This window comes from Tamandua tetradactyla, chromosome 3 (assembly GCF_023851605.1).
Source record: "Tamandua tetradactyla isolate mTamTet1 chromosome 3, mTamTet1.pri, whole genome shotgun sequence".
NCBI lineage: Eukaryota > Metazoa > Chordata > Mammalia > Pilosa > Myrmecophagidae > Tamandua > Tamandua tetradactyla.
Window position 1 is genome coordinate 118,343,184 of NC_135329.1, and position 19,539 is coordinate 118,362,722.

Consider the following 19,539-nt stretch of genomic DNA (forward strand, 5'->3'; position numbering starts at 1 on the left):
CCACAAACTAATATCTACCCTGGCTGTGCAATGTACTGTATATTTTCTAGTTCGTCTGCTAATGATACTGATTGGGGCATACTCAATTGATATAACACCCCACTAATAGATTTCAATAGAATATTCATGAAACATTTAATTCAGCAAATGTTTGTTGAGTACCTCCTGGGTCCTAGGCACTATTCTAGCACTACAGATAAAGCAATGAACAAAGGATGTGAAGTTTACCATATTAATAATCTTGCTCTGTTCCTTAAACAAAATAAGGCGATAAAATCTCCAGTTAGAATATTGAGAAGCCTTTAAACTTTTACTCTAGTGCATATTCAGACGACAGCAGTCCAACAAAGCAAACCCCTCTTTTTTCAACATGTTTCCTTATAATAAATATTAAGAGAAATGTGATGAGTCACTTGTTTAAAAAAAAAAAAGTTGTTACTTGAGTAAACAGTGAAAAATTCCAAGCATACTTTTCGTAATTCCAGCAGTTTTCAGGATAATTTATGTATTAAAAGGAACAAATATGATCAGTAGCAAAAAAAAAGAAAGAGAGAGACTGAGCTCTCTTTTCTGGCTCCATTATCATCACATGACCGAGCTCCTTGATACAATCAAAATTACTCAGGCATCGTTCCAAGATCCAAGCTGTGTGCCTACCACTGTTCTCTACTCCTCTCCAACAGCTTGGCCCTGTTGAGAGTGGGGAGCCTTTCCCGGATTGCTGTTCTCGCTCCCTTCCCTCTTCCCCGCCTCCCCCTAAGTGCCTTGTTTTTGGGTCCCTCTCTCCCTTTCTTGTGGAGACAAAATAGCCATGAGTCTATTTTTCCCTGGGCCTCCTCTCTATTGCTGACAAAGGAATGGAATTTAGAAATTTACGTTAGGATCCAAAGCACAAAGGAAGAGATTGATATATTTTCGTAGATACACATTACCAAGCCTTGTTGCTAAGGCTTTCAAAAATAATGTCTTGGAAGATCTAGACTTCTCATAAGAATTATCTTTGAATTTATTGTTATTTTTAAAATCAATCCTTTAAATAAAGAAGAGAAATCTTCACTATTTCCATCAGATTGAAAAGGGAATTATATTTATTAGACTAACTAGGCCAGGATGTTTTTTCTTGTCTCTTAGAAGCATTCATTTTTTTTTTTAAGCATTACCATTGACCCTGTTTGCAATTAAAATTTGCCAAAGCAAATGATAAAGGTCAAACAGTGAAAGAATGCCTTCAGTATGGAATGGCACATATAGAAGCATATCAATTTAGAAATTTTCTAGCATAAAGTAGTGTTTATTCAAAATTGGAAATACATGTCAAACTGGTATAATGAAATTTTAACACCTTGTGGGTCTATTTGGTATGGGCTTTATGCCCTTTCCTGTATAAATATATCAATAGTATTGATGGTATTAATTTTTAAGACAAACATGTAAGAGTTTAGCATAATATGACAAATGACTTTTCTCGAAAAATATTGACTAGGAAGATAAATCTAAAGTGTTAGAAGCTATCTTTGTTTTGAACAGCAATAAAAAGAGATAAAACATCTCAGTAATTAAATTAATAGAAAAAATCCTATAAAATTTTGCTGTTGGTATTTCTGCATACAGATACGTACACTCACATATACATTGCGCGCTGTAAATTATATGCGTTTGCAAAGAGTACTATTTAAACCTGGAAATCTACCTCACTGGACAATCTACCACTGCGGTTTCTTCATCATACTAGACTATCTTAATCTCTGTTTGATGGTCCAGGCACATTATTTATTCGGGTGGCTCTCCAGTCTTCTCTCCCACTTCTTTAAAAGCAACCGAGTGAGTGAGAAAGAGATCATGCCAATTCATGATACTGCTGACTGGTGTGAAATAATTTTTTCCAACTTAAGGACTTCTCCAACTTACTGACTTGTTCCAGGCTCCCAGCTCTCTTTTGGTTATTTAACTGCTAACTGTTTAGTGAATGATTTGCTTTAAAAAAAAAAAAAAAAAAAAACACTTAGCAAAACTCCCTTTCGTTAGATTAAGCACAAAACATCTTGGCTGCAAAAATTCAGTTTTAACAAGACATGTTTTTCCCCACATGCTCTACCAGACCATAAGTTTTACATGCAGAGCTAGAAATTAAGTTCACCAAGAAAGTGCCTATTCAAGATTAAGTGGTTTAGATATAAGCAATTCCAATTTCCCTCCAGCTTTAAAAATTCATACAAACTCAGGGTCTACCTCTTTGACCCAAGCATTAATGAGTGACTTTCAGAACTTATAGGGTACTTTGGGGTAGAGCTCTCTCCATCTCTGTGAGGTGATTGGAGCTCCTGGAACATTCTAAAGTAACTTCTCATCTTCCAAATATCTCCTTTCCAGCATCCTTTATCTCCTGTATTGGGCCAATACACTGCAAAGTAGGCTTTTGCTTTCTCCACAACAAGTGGTCTTTCCCTTTCTCCACACATCTACACACGTACACATGGTATCAGATTATCTGCTATCTAGAAGTTGGGCATAAGTTTTATGATCTTAATAGAGTCATACAACCAACAAAATTTTTTTGTATGCCAACCATATGTCAAAGACTGTTAGGTCTTGGAAATACAGTGGAAAATAAATGATCCTTGCCTTTAATAACTTATAAAAAGATTATTTCAAATTTCTTCACTGCTTGTCTAAGGCTTTGTAATCATGGGGTGGGAGAAGCTGAGGGGAGTAGGAAAACATCACACAGCATTTCCCATCATATTTCTTCCTATTGAAGAAACACAGAACTTTCTACTATCCTCCATGCGCTTTATTATCTCCTTGTTTTGTTTTTTAAAGTACTTTGCTTTACTTAGATATCCTATCTATCTCCTCTTCCTTTCTCAAGTCCCACATCAAATGTTACCACTTACATAGTTTTCTCTAACACCTTTAGTTATATAAATTGTCACCTTGTCACATCCTTATGTGATGTCTCTTAGCAAACTACATTATAGTTATATAAGCGGATATCCGTAAATAGCTTTAAAAGTGCCTTGCTCATAATAAGCTCTCAATAAATATATATTTGAGAGAAAAAGAGAGATGGAGATTTGTATGTTTGTCATTTTGCCTGAACTCTGAATTCCTGCACGAGATGGCTATGTCTGTTTGTTTTTCATATTTGTATCACCACTTCCAGCTTATTGTCCTCAGGGTATCCCTGTTTTTTGAATTGACTTGTTGATAATTAAAGAAAAATTTTAAAAAATAGGTCTTCATCTGTATATTACCCTTAAGAACTTTGTGGTATTCACCACTTCTTGTTTGTAAGGCGAAACACATCCAGAGTAACTATATTCTTTATTATTGTTCCTCAAGAATATTTAGATGGAGAACTTCTAAAATAATGTCACAAAATGGCTACATACTTGAATACTAAATGTGGTTGCTTGTCTGTTGCAAATGATAGATAATAAAATAATAATAACCTCCAAGGGAAGCCTTCATCTATAAAGCCTTGCCATGTGTACAATACAGCATTTTGAAAATGTGCTTTGACGGTGGTTAGAGGAATGGTGATCTGTTACATTTAAGTATGTCATTATTATTTAGCAGATAGGAAGAATGGCAGTGATAGTGATTACTAGCAAATAAAACTTTTTATTAGCTTATTTTAAAAGATGGTTTCCAAAATGCTAATAATGCACAGTACCTTTTTATGGAAATAGTGGCAAGATTTAAGAAGGAATGAAATGTTTAAGGTGTTGATGGTTTTATAACAAATCTGAATTAATATTTAAATAATTATATACCGTATGCCTACTTCAGCTTTGGTATGTCTTCTTAGCCTGCTCCTTGAGGACATAGTCATTATTTCATGATAATATTTCATAAATATTTATATTTTTTCAAAGAGTTTTTTTAAATCTCATCTTTAAAATAAAATACTGAGAGCTTAAAAAAGCAGAGCATGAAGCTGGGAAAAATTATGAAGCCTTGCTAAAGCAAGCTTTAAGGCTCTATAAAGCATGTTGGATATGCTAATTTTTACTCATTACTATTACCACATCACCACTATTAATTACAGCTACTAATGAAAACAAAAATGATAATTCCTTATTTGTATAGACTTCTACACAAAAACCTTTCATTTGTATATTTTTTATTCTCACAACAATTATACCATATTTCCTTAGAAAAAATTCAAAGGAGGGAAAATAGTATATGTAGGAAGATGTTCACCCCTTTGTTAGATATAATAATGAAAAAAATATAAATAGAAAGGCCAAACTTTATCAGAATGGATCAATAAATTTGGTCAATCCGTATGCTACAAGATTAAAAATAAAAATATATTTATATATCAAAAAGGAAAATGCTTATGTTATTCTGTTAGGTGAAAACAAGAAGAATGTAAAATTATATTTGCATTGGAACTACTGTTACAACTTTGGAAAAATTTGCTTGTATTTGGACAAGGCCTCAATGGTAACATTTTCAAACATAAAGTTTGTTATGATGGTATAGCACACTAGTAAAGTATTTGAATTATTTTAGATTTTCAGTGCATTGTTATTGTTCATTTAGTTATATTTAATATTTTTAAATAAAATTAAATGCATATGCTTATATAATATTTATCAGACATTATTTATAAATATTTACAAAATAAAATATTTATCAAAGGTATGTATTGCATAAAACAGTGCATCTCTTTGTGGGGAGACCTTTTATGAAAAGATGATTGCAGGTTTCATTTAAATATAATGTGATTCTCATCTCTCATTGTGCATCTGGATCACCAGAGGAGATTTTAAAGAATACTGTGGCCTCGAATGTAATCAAGAGATGAGTTTTCAACTGGTCTAGGGGAGGGCCCAGGCACTGGTATATTTTTAAAGGCTCCACGTAATTCAATTATATAGCTAAAACAATGTTAATAAACAATTGAAATTTTGTATTTTCAAATATTAAATTCTGAGAATTTTCTTCTTTAGCATAATATTTTCAAGAATAAGATTGTTATATAGTAAAGCTTCAGTAATTTGGATGAAGACTGCTCTGATTTAAGGAATCATGAATACCAATCATGAATATCATTATACTATCAGTGACAAAGACTTAAAAAAGTGATAAAATACAATCATGGTGAGAAAAATGAGCAGTCTCATACACTGCTTATGGGGAGGTAAATTGAATGTATATTGATAAACTTTGTTGAAGGGGTTTTTGACAATATGTATCCAAAGCTTTCAAAATACATAAATCCTTTTATCCCTGGAATTCCACTTTTAAGAATTTATACTTAGAAGATAATTGGGCAAACTGGCAAAGATATGTTAATAAGAATGTTTATGATAAAAGTGTTGTTTACAATAGTAAAAGATTAAAAAAACAAAATACCGCAACTGGGGATTGATTTAATTATTGTATTTCCATACATAATACTAGTAAAATGATTCTATAGTTGTATATGTGTTAACATGGAAAGATATTCACCATACATTGGTAAATGAAAAAGACATTACAGCATGAATACTATGCTTCCATTTTTTGTGAAAAAAACACATGTAAATATGTATACATGTCTGCATATGTATGTGGATAGCCATGGAAAAAGCCCAGAAGCTATATATTAATGGTTATTATCTTCACAGGTACTTTTTATTTTCTGTTTTATACTTCCATGAACTTTTCGAGTTGTTGCTATTGCTGTTGTTTAACTAAGAACAAGTACTAGTTTTATAAATAAAGAACAAAACCTTTTTCAAAAATGAAAAAAAATATTTTGAAAAATAAAATTTTGCTACTTTTATCTATCCAGATGAATAAACTACAGCACAGATTCTCCTACTTTTATCTGGTCCAACTGTGAAAAGCAAGCTATTTGATAATTAAGAATAGATATCTCTTAATATACTAAACTTATTAAATAGATTTGCTTTCAAAGTAGGTTAAAAAGCCTAAGGTTAGAAAGTATAAGCCCCATTTGCAGATGTCAAATCATCACTCACAAAGATGCCATGCAACTAATTAAAATGTGTCTCAATGCATGTTATAGGGTAGTCTTTCTTAACATTTATAATTAATGTGAATTTGTTTTTCCCTTTTATTCATTTTAGGCAGTTCAGGACCATCATCCTCCATAGCCATAGCTGGCACCAACCACCCTGCCATCACAAAGACAACATCTGTTCTTCAAGATGGCGTCATAGTCACCACCGCAGCTGGAAACCCAATGCAGAGTCAGCTGCCCATTGGGAGTGATTTTCCTTTTGTTGGCCAGGAGCACGCACTTCATTTTCCATCCAACAGCACTTCAAACAACCATCTTCCACACCCCTTGAACCCCAGCCTCCTCAATTCTCTACCTATCTCTTTGCCAGTGAATCAACAGCATCTCCTAAACCAGAATCTATTAAATATCCTCCAGCCTTCAGCAGGAGAAGGCAAGTCTGAGATCAACCTCCACCCTTTAGGTTTTCTCAACCCGAATGTAAATGCTGCTTTAGCTTTTCTCTCCGGTGACATGGATGGGCAGGTATTACAGCCTGTTCACTTTCAGCTCTTAGCAGCCTTGCTTCAGAACCAAGCCCAAGCAGCTGCTATGCTTCCCCTGCCATCTTTCAATTTGACCATCTCAGATCTTTTGCAACAGCAAAATGCCCCTTTACCCTCATTAACCCAGATGACAGCCCCACCAGACCACTTGCCAAGCATTCAGTCAGAGAGCAGCCGAGCTGAGACCCTTTTAACCAGCCCCCTGGGGAACCCTTTACCAAGCTTTTCAGGCAGTGACACTACTTTTAACCCCCTGTTCCTCCCAGCTGTCACTGGGGCCTCAGGATTAATGGCCTTGAATCCCCAACTGTTGGGAGGTGTCCTGAACTCAGCATTGGCCAACACCGCTAATCATCCAGAGGTTTCCATAGCAACCTCCTCGCAGGCAACCACTACCACAACCACTACATCATCAGCAGTGGCAGCACTGACTGTCTCAACACTTGGTGGGACAGCAGTGGTGTCAATGGCAGAAACATTGCTGAATATATCTAATAATGCTGGGAATACACCTGGTCCAGCTAAACTCAACAGTAACTCTGTGGTGCCACAGCTACTTAATCCTCTACTGGGGACAGGTCTGCTTGGTAAGTTAAATTTTTTCACAAATTTTTACAAAAGAAAAGTTTTTCTAATTCTCTTTTCTCTTTTTAAAATCTCCATTTTGTCACACTATTTTTAAAAATGTTTTTGTTATGTCACAGCTTGCTTGAGGAACTAAATGTAATACCACCCACACGCAATCATAGTTATGCAAACATTAGGATGACTTTTTCCTTTTCCCCAATTCCAGCAATACTAAATATCATTTTAATCTGCTTTCTCTTATCTTCTAATCCTGATGCCACCTAAACCTAACCTGCCCATCATTCTCTTAAGCCAATTAGAGTCTTATTTTCCAAATAACTAAGCACAGGTACATCTTAAAAATAACTAGTTTATTTGAATTCTTGTTGATGTGGCATCACAGGGTTAGTATGAGCAGCTGCACTGTGGATGGAAACAGTTTGAGGAAGTGTTTTCCAGGTGAACCCTAAATAAACAAAACTAAATGTTTATCCAGCACAATAAGAAACAAGGTATAAAAACACTCCAAAAATTTACCCAAGTTCAAAGAAACAGCCTCAATAGCTGTTGCAACTAGATTTCCTCCGACAGTATAATTATTTAGATATGTTGCTTGAAGACACACAGAAAGTTAGAAAATGGCCAGCACATCTAATTGACCATTGTGGGTAAACATAATTTAGAGTACAGAGATGGTGTTCTGAAGTCTGGAAACAGGCAAATACATACATAATGTCGTCAATGTCATCTTCAGTATGTAAAAATAAAAATGTTATTTCTGTTTCCAGAATTTATGGACACCTTTATGATACAATATAATTACATCTATTGGGCATTAAAATCAATGTAGTTAAATAATCTAAAAAGCACTACAAATTTAGGTATTTCAAGTCCTCAGACAGTTTCTATGACGTTATCCTCAAGATAATGTCAGTGTAATTTCAAAATAATTTTGAATTTCAAGTTAAATGTAATTATTAATTAACCCTATCTGATAATGTAATAGTTATTTTTAATGACTATGACAATGAATTTAATTTTTATTTAAATAGTATGATACAAACACGAACTAGGTTATTTCTATTATGTTGTTAACTTTCTTTACAATTTTACTTTTAAGTCACCAACTTTTACTCCAAAAACAAAATGCATACTTCTAAACTAAATATCTAATTTTGTTTGTGATTTTTATCGATAAGTGTGGCTTAAGAACGAAATTTGTCAAACAAGGCCTGATCAGGCCCACTCATTTTAATCATCTAGTTAGGTACTTACGTGTGCTAAAACATTCTAGGACTAATTTCAACATTTAATTTTAGATTCACTAATAAGAACAGTTTCAAGAAATGGTATAACACTTAAGCTCAGTGTATAAGGGTTGGGTAAGTAGTCATGCCACAATTTAAAATGTGAACGCTAATTATAAAAAATAAAACCAAATAATAAAACTACTCTTTCCTTACTACTTAGTGAAACTTTGAGGAGAAAAAGATAAAAGGGTACCCACTTAATTCTAGCTTTTAATTTTTGTTTCAGGAATCCTTAGTTACAAAGATAGGCATAAGATCTCTGACCAATCATGTTGACTTATTTTTTATGTTTTTCGAACTACAGGTGGCATGTCATCAATTAACAATACTTTGAATAACCATCAACTGACTCATCTACAGTCACTGTTAAACAACAATCAGATGTTTCCTCCAAATCAGCAACAGCAGCAAATTCTCCAGGGGTACCAGAATCTCCAGGCGTTTCAAGGACAGTCTACAATTCCTTGCCCAGCTAACAACAACCCCATGGCTTGTCTGTTTCAGAACTTTCAGGTACTCTCCTTCCCTGGGTTACTTGATTAGAAAACAATGTTAGAGTTTGTTTTAACAGTCTGGGGAGAGGAGGGCAAGGAGGATATGTGCCCTTTTGTGTGCAATTGCTGTTATTTCTCAATACTGAATATTGTTAAACATCCCACTCTTTTGTGTGAAGGTTATTTTATTTTGTCTGGAGCATCTCACTGATCCCTTGGGAGATGTATGTAGACGCTGATCATGTTGCCCTCTTAAGCCCTTTTGTGGTTTCCCATCACTGTCATGATGAAGACAAAGAAGCAAGAAGAGTAGAAGAGGCTGAACATAAAGAAGAGAGGAGATAACAGATGAGGCAAAATCACTATGGAAGGGGACTGGGATCCAGAGCATAAAAGGAAGGCTTAACCTCAGAGGGCAGGAGTTTGTCCCTTTTACACTGAGAAGCAAGACAAGATTAAGGACAGGTACAGTTGCAGAGAAGTCTGTGCTGACAGGGGGCAAGTATAGTTGCAGAGAAGTCTGTTCTGACAGGGGGCAGATATATTTCTTTTATCTGTGTATAAGAAATGAAGAAAATTACTACCTAACAAACTCCATTTTATGTGTTAAGTATGGTCATCTGCCACAGATCGTGCAGGAGATGGTATAGCAGTAGGCTTAAGGGGGCAGGCGATGGTTTTAATTGTTGTGGAGGACCTGAGTGATATCTAACTAGAGGATCACAGGATTGATGGGCAGCACTAAAGCCTCAGCAGAAGTTGGAACCCATAAATACCTGTAGACACCATTACTTAGCATCCCCACTGTAGATATAGATAAGGCAGACAGTTGAATGAATAAAAAAATGGAATTTTATCTGTAGGTGTAGACACAAGGTGATAGTGGCAAGAGAGTGGTAGATGTGCTCATGGGTCCCAGGTTCTGGTATGGTAGAGAAGGATGTGAAGACCAGAAGGGATTGATCATTGGGGGGAAATTTGAGGTATCAAGGGCCCAGAGCTACCTTCAGGGCCTTTTCAAATTACACTCATCCTTCCTGCCCTGGAGATTCTCTGGTGGACATTCTCTCCTTTTACCTCTTCCCAACTGAGAATCACTTCTATAGAGAGCCACTGTTACTGTTGACAGCATATGCTAATCCCTCTTCCAGTGGCCTGATAAGGTTGAAGAGCAGGTGTCACCACCCTATTGGAAGACTTCAAAAATATTGAGTTTCATATCAGAAATATTTTAGTATTTAAGAAAGGAGTTATGTATTTTGTTTTATTATATTTTATTTAGTTAAATAGAAATATCAGTGAGTTAGAAATCATCTTCAAATTCTGGTTCCCTTTGTAATTTGAACAGTGCTGGTTTGGTTATCTTGACTTGACTGTCTCTTTGAATCCCAAGGTGCAAAAAGACCTATGATGATGCTAATTATGTAGCATCATCACCTGGAAATATTTTGTGTCCAGCTACCTCATTTTAATTTTCCTAGAGAACGTTTAGTGATGATGTCTTTTAAATGTGTTGAATGATTTCAATCAAAGAAACATTACCCTAGTATAATTAAGACATGCCCTTTTCTAAACAGTGACTTCATATTTATTTTTCAAGTCTTGTTCTTTATTTATAGCTCCTTCCTTGTATCTTTTTTTTTTTTCTTTTGGTAAACCTTGAAATTATGGTCTTTCTCTTTGAGGCCTTTAAAGTTTTGTTCTCTCATTGCACACTGTCTTTTTCTTTAAGGTAAGAATGCAGGAGGATGCAGCTCTTCTAAACAAAAGAATAAGCACTCAGCCTGGGCTCACAGCACCTCCTGAGAATCCAAACACAACACTTCCACCTTTCCAAGATACATCTTGTGAGTTGCAACCAAGGATTAACCCACCTCTTGGTCAGCAGGTGAAGGACGGCCTGGTTGTAGGTAGCCAAGGTGATGCGTCCGTTGATGCCATTTACAAAGCAGTTGTTGATGCAGCCAGCAAAGGCATGCAGGTTGTCATCACCACTGCAGTTAACAGTACAACTCAGATTAGCCCTATTCCAGCTCTGAGTGCCATGAGTGCCTTCACCGCCTCGATTGGTGACCCATTAAATCTCTCCAGTGCTGTCAGTGCAGTCATTCATGGAAGAAACATGGCAGGTGCTGATCATGATGGTAGGCTGAGGAATGTAAGAGGGGCTCGGCTGCCCAAAAACCTGGACCACGGGAAGAATTCAAACGAAGGGGATGGGTTTGAGTATTTCAAGTCATCAAGTTGCCATGCATCCAAAAAACAGTGGGACAGGGAACAAAGCCCTGGAGGGGAGCAAAGCAGGTGGAGGTGTGAGGAATTTTTAGATCATCCAGGCCATATCCACAGTAGTCCTTGTCATGAAAGGCCCACCAATGTTGCTACACTGCCATTTCTGCCTGGGGAACAGCACCCAATACTGTTACCACCAAGAAACTGTCAAGGGGATAAAATTCTGGATGAAAATTTCAGGTATAACAGCTACAAAAGAACTATGATGAGTTTTAAGGAGAGACTAGAGAACACTGTGGAGAGATGTGCACACATTAATGGGAATAGACCTCGACAGAGCCGGGGCTTTGGAGAGCTGCTGAGCACTACAAAGCAAGATCTGGTCCTAGAGGAGCAGTCTCCAAGTTCCTCAAATAGTTTGGAGAGTTCTCTGATCAAAGACTACATCCATTACAATGGAGACTTTAATGCCAAAAGCATTAATGGGTGTGTGCCTAGCCCTTCAGACGCTAAAAGCATTAGTAGTGAAGATGACCTAAGGAATCCAGATTCTCCCTCTTCAAATGAGTTGATACATCATTATAGGCCAAGGACGTTCAATGTTGGCGACTTGGTCTGGGGCCAAATTAAAGGACTGACTTCGTGGCCTGGAAAATTAGCAAGAGAAGAGGATGTACACAATTCATGTCAACAAAGCCCCGAGGAAGGGAAGGTATACCCATCTTTATCCATTGTGAAATACTAACCTTTGTTCTCATATCAGTTGTGTTTTATATTATCATTTGGTTTGAATGCAGGACTCTTCATGACTCATTGAGGTCTCACAAACTTCTGGAGCATAAGTAAAGGGGATGGTTATAGGAACCAAAATGTCTTATCAACAAGGGTTGAGTTGTAAATCATAGGTAGATCCTACCAGGGTCCAGTGTGGTTCCAATCCAGGAAACAGATTTCCAGAGTTTTGTCATCTGCCTGCCTTCCTTGCATTTACCTAATCCTACATTCCATACCGGAAGAAAGAAGGCAAGTGGCAATGACTGGAAACAAAAATCAACCCTGATGGCCATTGGAGGTCCAAGAGTGTGATAGAGGTAGGGACTCTCCCAGACAACAGGAAGTACATCCCCGGTCACCAGGATCACCAGGATCACCAGGAGGCAGTGTCCTTTCAATTTGCTTACATGTGACACATAGATTCAGGGAGAGGTAAAATCTGGGCAGAGTTGCACCTACTTCTGGAAGTAGCAAGTGATGTCTGAGTTCAGAATGGTAGTGTCTTCTTTCAGGAAAAATTCCTGGCCTTTATAACATATGGAAATGCTTAACTCTATAGTCTGGTTCTACTTAACACAATCTAATCATATAAATTAAATGAAAACTCCTCCATGAAACTACCATTCAATTTAGAAGAAATTAGTAGGGATCTTCTGAGCTTTTTTCCCTTTACAAATGGTAAAATTGGCTACTAGGCAAGAAATATGCAGTATGTTTAAAGTAGATAGAAAAATTTATATCTGACCAGGAGGAGATTATTATGCACATTCCCCATGTATGATGAAGAAATATATAATTTTTCATCTCCTTAGGTAATAAAAATTACTCTTACAGGTATGTTATTCTCTTAAAGCGTATATTGTCTGAAGCTCTTTTAACTTTGCTCAAACTTCCACTGACTCTCAGGTTTAATGACAGGAAACCAAAAGCATTTTTGCCAGCACAATAAAAGGATTGTCTTTCTTCAAATGACCAGGAGGTCCTTAAACCCTTTGCTTATAATGCCTAATATATACTTGTCAGGATACACTCTGGGTAAAATGTTTCTCCATTTGATAAGAAAATGAATTCCATACTCCCCTTTGCAAAATGTTTTATTCTCTGTATTCTCTGAGACCAGACAAACATTCTTTTAGGTTGGTAAACCTAAATATTTTTGACAGTTTATGCAAAATATAATTAGAAACAGAAACAGTGAGCTTTTATGGTATAAATGGAGCTTTTACAAATACAAGATGTAGACACTGAACTGGTTTTACAATCTCTGCAAATGAACTAAGCCTTTTATATGTCTATTTTATAAAAGCTTAACTAAAGAAACGATTATAGTCTCCCTTCCCTAGAAACATCCTAACAGCCTTATGTCTTCAGAAGACTAAAGGCATGTACTTATGACACATTTCATTTTCAACAATGGTCCTGATCTTCTGATCAATCTGTATTTATCAACTCCTACTTGAGGTTGCATTAGTCTCTGATGTTAGGAAAAATGCGCTTGAAAAAATTAGTTAGGGTGAGCCATGGTAGCTCAGCAAGCAGAGTTCTAGCCTGCCATGCCAGAGACCAGGGTTCGATCCTGGTGCCTGCCCATGCCAAAAAAAAAAAAAATTACTTAAGTGGAGTCCCAGAAGCATTTATTTTGTTTTGGTTAAATAAGCAACTAGTTTTCATTCACTATAGAATAGTATTGTCTTTCAAAAATCCAGATTTATCTTCCTTATTTTAGGCAATAAGTGCATTCCTAGTAGAGCAGAAAATTGTGTCCATAAACAAATAACCCTCCCTCCAATTGACTTACATTGCAATTTTATATCCTCAAGTAAAAATCTTGATACCAAGATATAATTATTTTTAGTAATTCAGAAGAAATAATTTAAAGCATGCATTTAGAGGCTGAAAACTGAAAATATAAAACAATATTAATGATTATACATGAAATATTTATCTATCATTACAAAGCAAGGTGTGACTGCCTTAAAAGCTTTCGGACACTTAACATTTTAAAAAACCTCTGGTCTTCAAAACCTACCTCACTTTTGCACACACACAAAAAACGGTACTACTTCACAAACACTCTTTTTTCTCCTATAGTTTACAAAACAAAGGAAGGGCTTCCTCATGCCCGGCAAGCCAAACATTGTTCTCATTTTATAAAACCAGAAAATGAAATGTCAAACACAGATCTGTCTGACTCCCAGCCAAGTGGCCTTTGCCTGATGTTGTGGTGGCTCTGATTCATCAAGAAAAGATTAAACTATGTTCAATATCTGTATAAGACAAAGTTTGATATATTTCAGAAAAGTTTCCAATAAAACATTTTTAATTTGTACTCTTATACAAGTAAACCAATTATGATGTAAATTTTATTGACATAGAACCCCTTTGTCCTCAGCAAAAGGAAGTACTGTGTATTAATAACCAGATTTCTGCTTTTTAAAAAGCAAGCCATGCATTAGTTTCCCTTGTATTTACCATGGCAACACCTGACAGTTTAATAAAGTCAGAGAAAAGAGGTGGGGGGTAGGGGAACTGACTCCAAAAACAATAAATTTATTATAGTAAATCTTATTAATTCTACCTTGCTAATGTGGAATGTGGGACCGTTTCCCCTGAGTGTTTATCTTTGTAGTGTCTCAAAAGAAAGGGTTTGCTAAACAATTTTCTTACGTGTTACCATTTTAAACCTTCTTAGACTCTGAGCTTTCCATAACCTGTTTCTATGCCCACCAAAGTAAATTAACCCAAGATCCTGACAGAGCCCACCAGATTAAATCTGTGTTAACTCAAGTTTTGGAACAGATTTATTATCTCCCCATCACCAAAATCTATCATTTATTATTTTCACTTACCGCTTTGTTCTCAGCAAGCCACTTCAGATTCTTTTTTGGAAGCAGGCAAACCAGAAAAAATAAATAATTAACAAGGTTGCAAGTTACTAATTCAAAGCAAGCTGGCATGTCTCCATGTTTCAGACATGTCTAGTCTAAGAGAGGCCAGTGCTGGGATTAGAGCACTGAAATCTGCCAAGGGCTGTGATTTCTAAATTGTCCGTGAATTAATATTTTAGCTGACTGTTTGTCATGATGGTAAATGACTTGCTCAGTTTATGATCTTACAAAAGCATTTTTTCTAACTTTTAAAAAATATATATTTTTGTTGCGCTATCTTCACAACATGTAGTCCATGCAAAGGATACAATCAGTGGCTCACAGTATCATCACATAGTTGTGTATTCATCACTATGATCATTTTTAGAATATTTTCATCATTCCAAAAACAGAAATAAAAAGAAAAAAGAAAAAACTCATACACCCCATACTCTTTACCCCTCCCTCTTATTGACCTAGTTATTCAATCTACCCATTTTTTTTTACCCTTTATCCCCCGCCCTGGTATTTTTTGTGTGTGTGTGCTTATTTTTTTTACTCATCTGTCCAAACCTTAGACAAAAGAAGCATCAGACACAAGATCTTCACAATTACATGGTCACATTGTAGAAGCTGTATAGTTACACAATCGTCTTCAAGAATCCAGACTACTGGAATACAGTTCAACAGCTCCAGGTCCCTCCCTCTAGCCACTCCAATACACCATAAACTAAAAAGGGATATCTATATAATGCATAAGAATAACCTCTAGGATAACTTGTCAACTCTGTTTGAAGTCTCTTAGCCAACAAAGGCATTTTTACTCTTTGGTGTGGTGTGTTAAATGTAATAGAAATTACTGGTAATGCAACAGTAATGTTCTACAGTTTCTAAGATGAATTTCCTGAAAGGTATGATTTCCAAATATCAAATACCATATGAACACAGTCTACAGAGAACCAGAGAGGAAGGAGCCCAAAACTGAAAAGGGATCTCTATATACTGCATAAGAATAAACTCCAGAATGACCTCTCAATTCTGTTTGAAATCTCTCAGACACTGAAACTTTTTTTTGTTTTATTTCTCTTTCCCCTTTTGGTCAAGAAGGGGACCAAAATAATATTCAGGGATATTATTATCCATGAATAACCATGATTAAAAGATTTACTAACCAGGTTAAGTGTAAATGTATTGTAAGGAATATACTTAGTAGATAAAAGAGTTGATAACTATTGATGTTAACCCAAGCACATAACATACGAATTGGCATATCTGATTATAAATTAATATTAGCTGATAATTTTAAGTAAAGGTTCTGCTTGGAAGCATCTTAAAGTACTCAATTTCTTGAGTGAAATTGGAAGTCTTCCTGGCCCAACCCCCCAGTGTTTTAAAAAATATAGAAACTAAGACTTCCCTCCTATCCCCACCCTTCTCAACAACAATTTAATTGGTAGAGATTTATAACAGCCTGTGGAAGGCTGGACTGAATCACCCCTTAATATTACTGTTCCAATATCAAAGCCATTTTACAACATTGAAGGACAACAGTGTATGTCCTCAGGAAGTGGCATCTCCATGCTGACGGTTCTTTCCCTTAGTTTCCAGTTTGTAATGATGTACCTTCTGGGAGAGATTTGTACTTGTTTTTAATAATGATGCGAGTTTCTCTGTGCATCATGAACCCTTTTTAGACTGAGGTTCAGTGGCCAAGAATGAGACCTTAGGGCTGTGCTCCAGACCATAGCCATGGCCAGATGGATGCACTTCCAGATCTTGACCCACATCTGTTAGGGAATTCTTGGAAAGGAAAATGGCTAGCACTGGCATTACTCCTATATGCTATAATGTGCAAACATTTCAAGCTTATGCGACTGTGGAGGGAAGCCAATTAACATCATGTACTTATTTTAATATTTAATAAAAAAGGAAAAATGCTTTTGTTTCCTTAAATACACTTTAAAATTGTCATCTGCCGTCTTTGATCTTATACATACTAGGCCAAAAGGTTTGCCTCTGAAGTTATAATCAACAAATAAAATTCTTATTTTTTTCTGAGTAGATTATTTTTACACTTTTTTGAACATTGTTCCATTGGTCTTCATATTTTACTGCTCTTAAATTTCATGTGTATTCTGACCCAAGCCAAATTCAGGAAATGTTTTAATGTTAGGTTGGCAAAAAATGCACATTTCTTTTCAATCGAATGTTTGCTTTTGTTGGGCATGTAGAGATGTATGATTACCAAGAAAAGGTCTACATTTTGGGGCAACACCGCATGATAAATGAAGACGTGTTTTAAAAAGTGCCAGCGCATAGGGTGCTCTCTCTATAATCACACTTTGACTTTTGTTCCTTATAGTTATATGTGGCAGGTAAAGATAAAAATAACTCTCTCTGAGTAGTTATTCAAAACAGACAAAATTTCATCATTATTGAAACTCATAACCAAATTTATTTGGGGATAATATACTCTCTGTGTCAGTTCAGTGTCACACACACAGGTTTTGACAGTGTGGAAAATAACCAGAGACAGATTACCCTCCCATTCTGGGCATTACCACTTAAGAAATTGAGCCTGGAGACTAAATGCAGAATGTATGCGCTCCTGTGATGTTTAAATTTTTTACTTTGAAGAATAGTCTTTCTGTGATTATCAGTGTCAGCAGTTCACATTCTGGGTAATTCTCTATGAAAGTATTCCTTATATATTTTCTTAACAGTTGTTGGAAATGAACCCTCTTTTCTGTACCCAATCAATAGCCACAATATTTGGGCTGCATTTTGGCTGATGGGGTGGCAGGGATGATCAATGCTCCACTAGCAACAGAATCTCCTTGAAAAGGGAGCAAAATATAGGGACCGTTTTTGAAAACTAATAGGATAAAATCTAGGCTAAATGAAGTCAGAGCCTGGTAAAAATTATAAAGATAATATAAATGAAGAATTAGATAAGAGTATTTTAAAAAGAGATCAAACTGAGTAGAAAATGCAGGTAAGACTTAATTTTACTGTAATGAATTGGTAAAATTGTGAACTTTTTTTTCCTGAGCAAGATTAAAGAGGGAAAGAAGGCCTATCTCTATTCACACAGATAACTGAGACCCAACTAGAGTTCAGGAGCTTGTTCATAGAATTTTCGTAGATAGTGGCAAATGGAATCTTAGGTCTGAGACAAATGCATATTTCTGTTATAGAAACTTACAGTGTTTCTTTAGAAATATGGGTTTAGCCAAAATATTTAATTCTATTTATGTGTTGTGGATCAATATGAAACATGTTGTTACACTGGAATGGATTTACATCTGTCTAATAGAATAGTTCTCTAGCACCTCAAAACGCTACCTAAAATAAAAAGGGAAAGGAATTAGCAAAAAATCTCATTGCCACTGACTAAAATTACAATAATGTAAATTTGGTTGATTCATTTAAAGAAAATAAGGACTAATCCAAGCGAGTTTTTCCATGAGTATTATTGTTGTGCTATTGTTGGAAAATTAGGCTCATACTTTGTCACAGATGAATCAACTTTTTACCCCAATCATTTATCAGTAATTCCCATTCTTTCAAAAATATTGAAACATTGCACTTTCAATGTGCAGTTGGCTGGGCTTTTCCAGATGTTATTTTTTTTAATTTACTATTATTTTTAGTGTTTACTATTTAATAAATATTTGATCATAATGAACCTAATAAATGCCTTATATAGCTTATTGCTTTAAAGAAGTGTTTCCCAAACTTCAGCTAAAGCTACATGTCACCTATACTACTATTTACTTAAAATTTTTCTTTAAATTTATTCATTCACTTATTTATTTATTGGACACATGTTCTAAGAACTATTCAAACCACTTTTAAAATTTAAGTAAATTCTTTATTCTAAGGTATAATTTGCATAAAACCATAGGTATATTATATCATTTATACTTTCCTAATATAACTTTCTATAAATAGATATATATATGTCTATTAAAATGTTTAAAGTTGTATCCATGTTCCACCTAAAATAATTTCACATACTGCCAGTGACACTTTGGGAAAATCTGTTTTGATGTTTATAAAGCACTTTCATGTTCATTATGTTTTTGGATGCTTTCACTGACTCATAAAAATGTGCATTATTGTCCCCATTTTACAGGTGAGAGAACTGCAGCTCAGAGAAGTGACAATCCTAAGGACACACAAATCACAGGCAGTTAGGGCGCAACTGTGGTCATCTTACTCTAAGCTTAGTACTCTTTCCCTAATACCATTCCCCAAAAAACAGGAGCTGGTGACATTGTAGAACTGGGATGAAGAAGTGAACCATGAAAAAGAGAGCTTTAGGTCAAGTGTCTCAATTCTGTTGTGAAATCTGTGATGTGGCTTGTGCTCCAAGCTTTGACCCTTGTCTGGTGGCTTTGCCTCAGCACTAAGACATAGCAAAGGAACCGCTAAGAGAGTTATTGGGATGAAAGCCTGAAAGGAATCTTGTCATCATTTCTAGTTAACTGGCTTTGTTCAAATGTGATCCAGGATCACAAATCCAGGTCCTTCTAATGTGCACTGTACCTTACTGTTAGACGGTCACTTGGACGCTCTGAAAGCTTTGTGTTTCCTCTTGTCATAAGGCTCTTCGTTTAATTCTGAGATACATGACATGCTACTACACTGACCCCAAATCAAGCTTAATTAATTTACCAAATATTTAGTGTGTGCCTTGAGAACTAAGCAGCCAGAGATTCAGGCTTGTTCAGAAAAACTCTCAATCCCCCACCATGTGATAGTGTC

At 35.7% G+C, this 19,539-nt stretch overlaps 1 protein-coding gene and 1 long non-coding RNA gene across 16 annotated transcripts in view; one reads left to right on the top strand and one right to left on the bottom strand.

The window, feature by feature from the left end:
• LOC143677613 (uncharacterized) overlaps positions 1 to 14,822 on the bottom strand; it is a 98,916-nt gene extending 84,094 nt beyond the window's left edge. The window contains exon 1 of the long non-coding RNA XR_013172752.1: positions 14,752 to 14,822. This is a non-coding gene — a long non-coding RNA (uncharacterized LOC143677613). The remainder of the gene's footprint in view (positions 1 to 14,751) is intronic.
• MBD5 (methyl-CpG binding domain protein 5) overlaps positions 1 to 19,539 on the top strand; it is a 524,034-nt gene that overhangs the window by 487,070 nt on the left and 17,425 nt on the right. For 14 of the 15 annotated variants that reach the window (XM_077153719.1, XM_077153722.1, XM_077153715.1 and 11 more), the window contains 3 exons: positions 6,087 to 7,112; positions 8,707 to 8,915; positions 10,629 to 11,840. In XM_077153719.1, coding sequence (XP_077009834.1) covers positions 6,087 to 7,112; positions 8,707 to 8,915; positions 10,629 to 11,840 — 2,447 coding nt within the window. The remainder of the gene's footprint in view (positions 1 to 6,086; positions 7,113 to 8,706; positions 8,916 to 10,628; positions 11,841 to 19,539) is intronic. The other variant, XM_077153726.1, reaches the window with a different exon arrangement.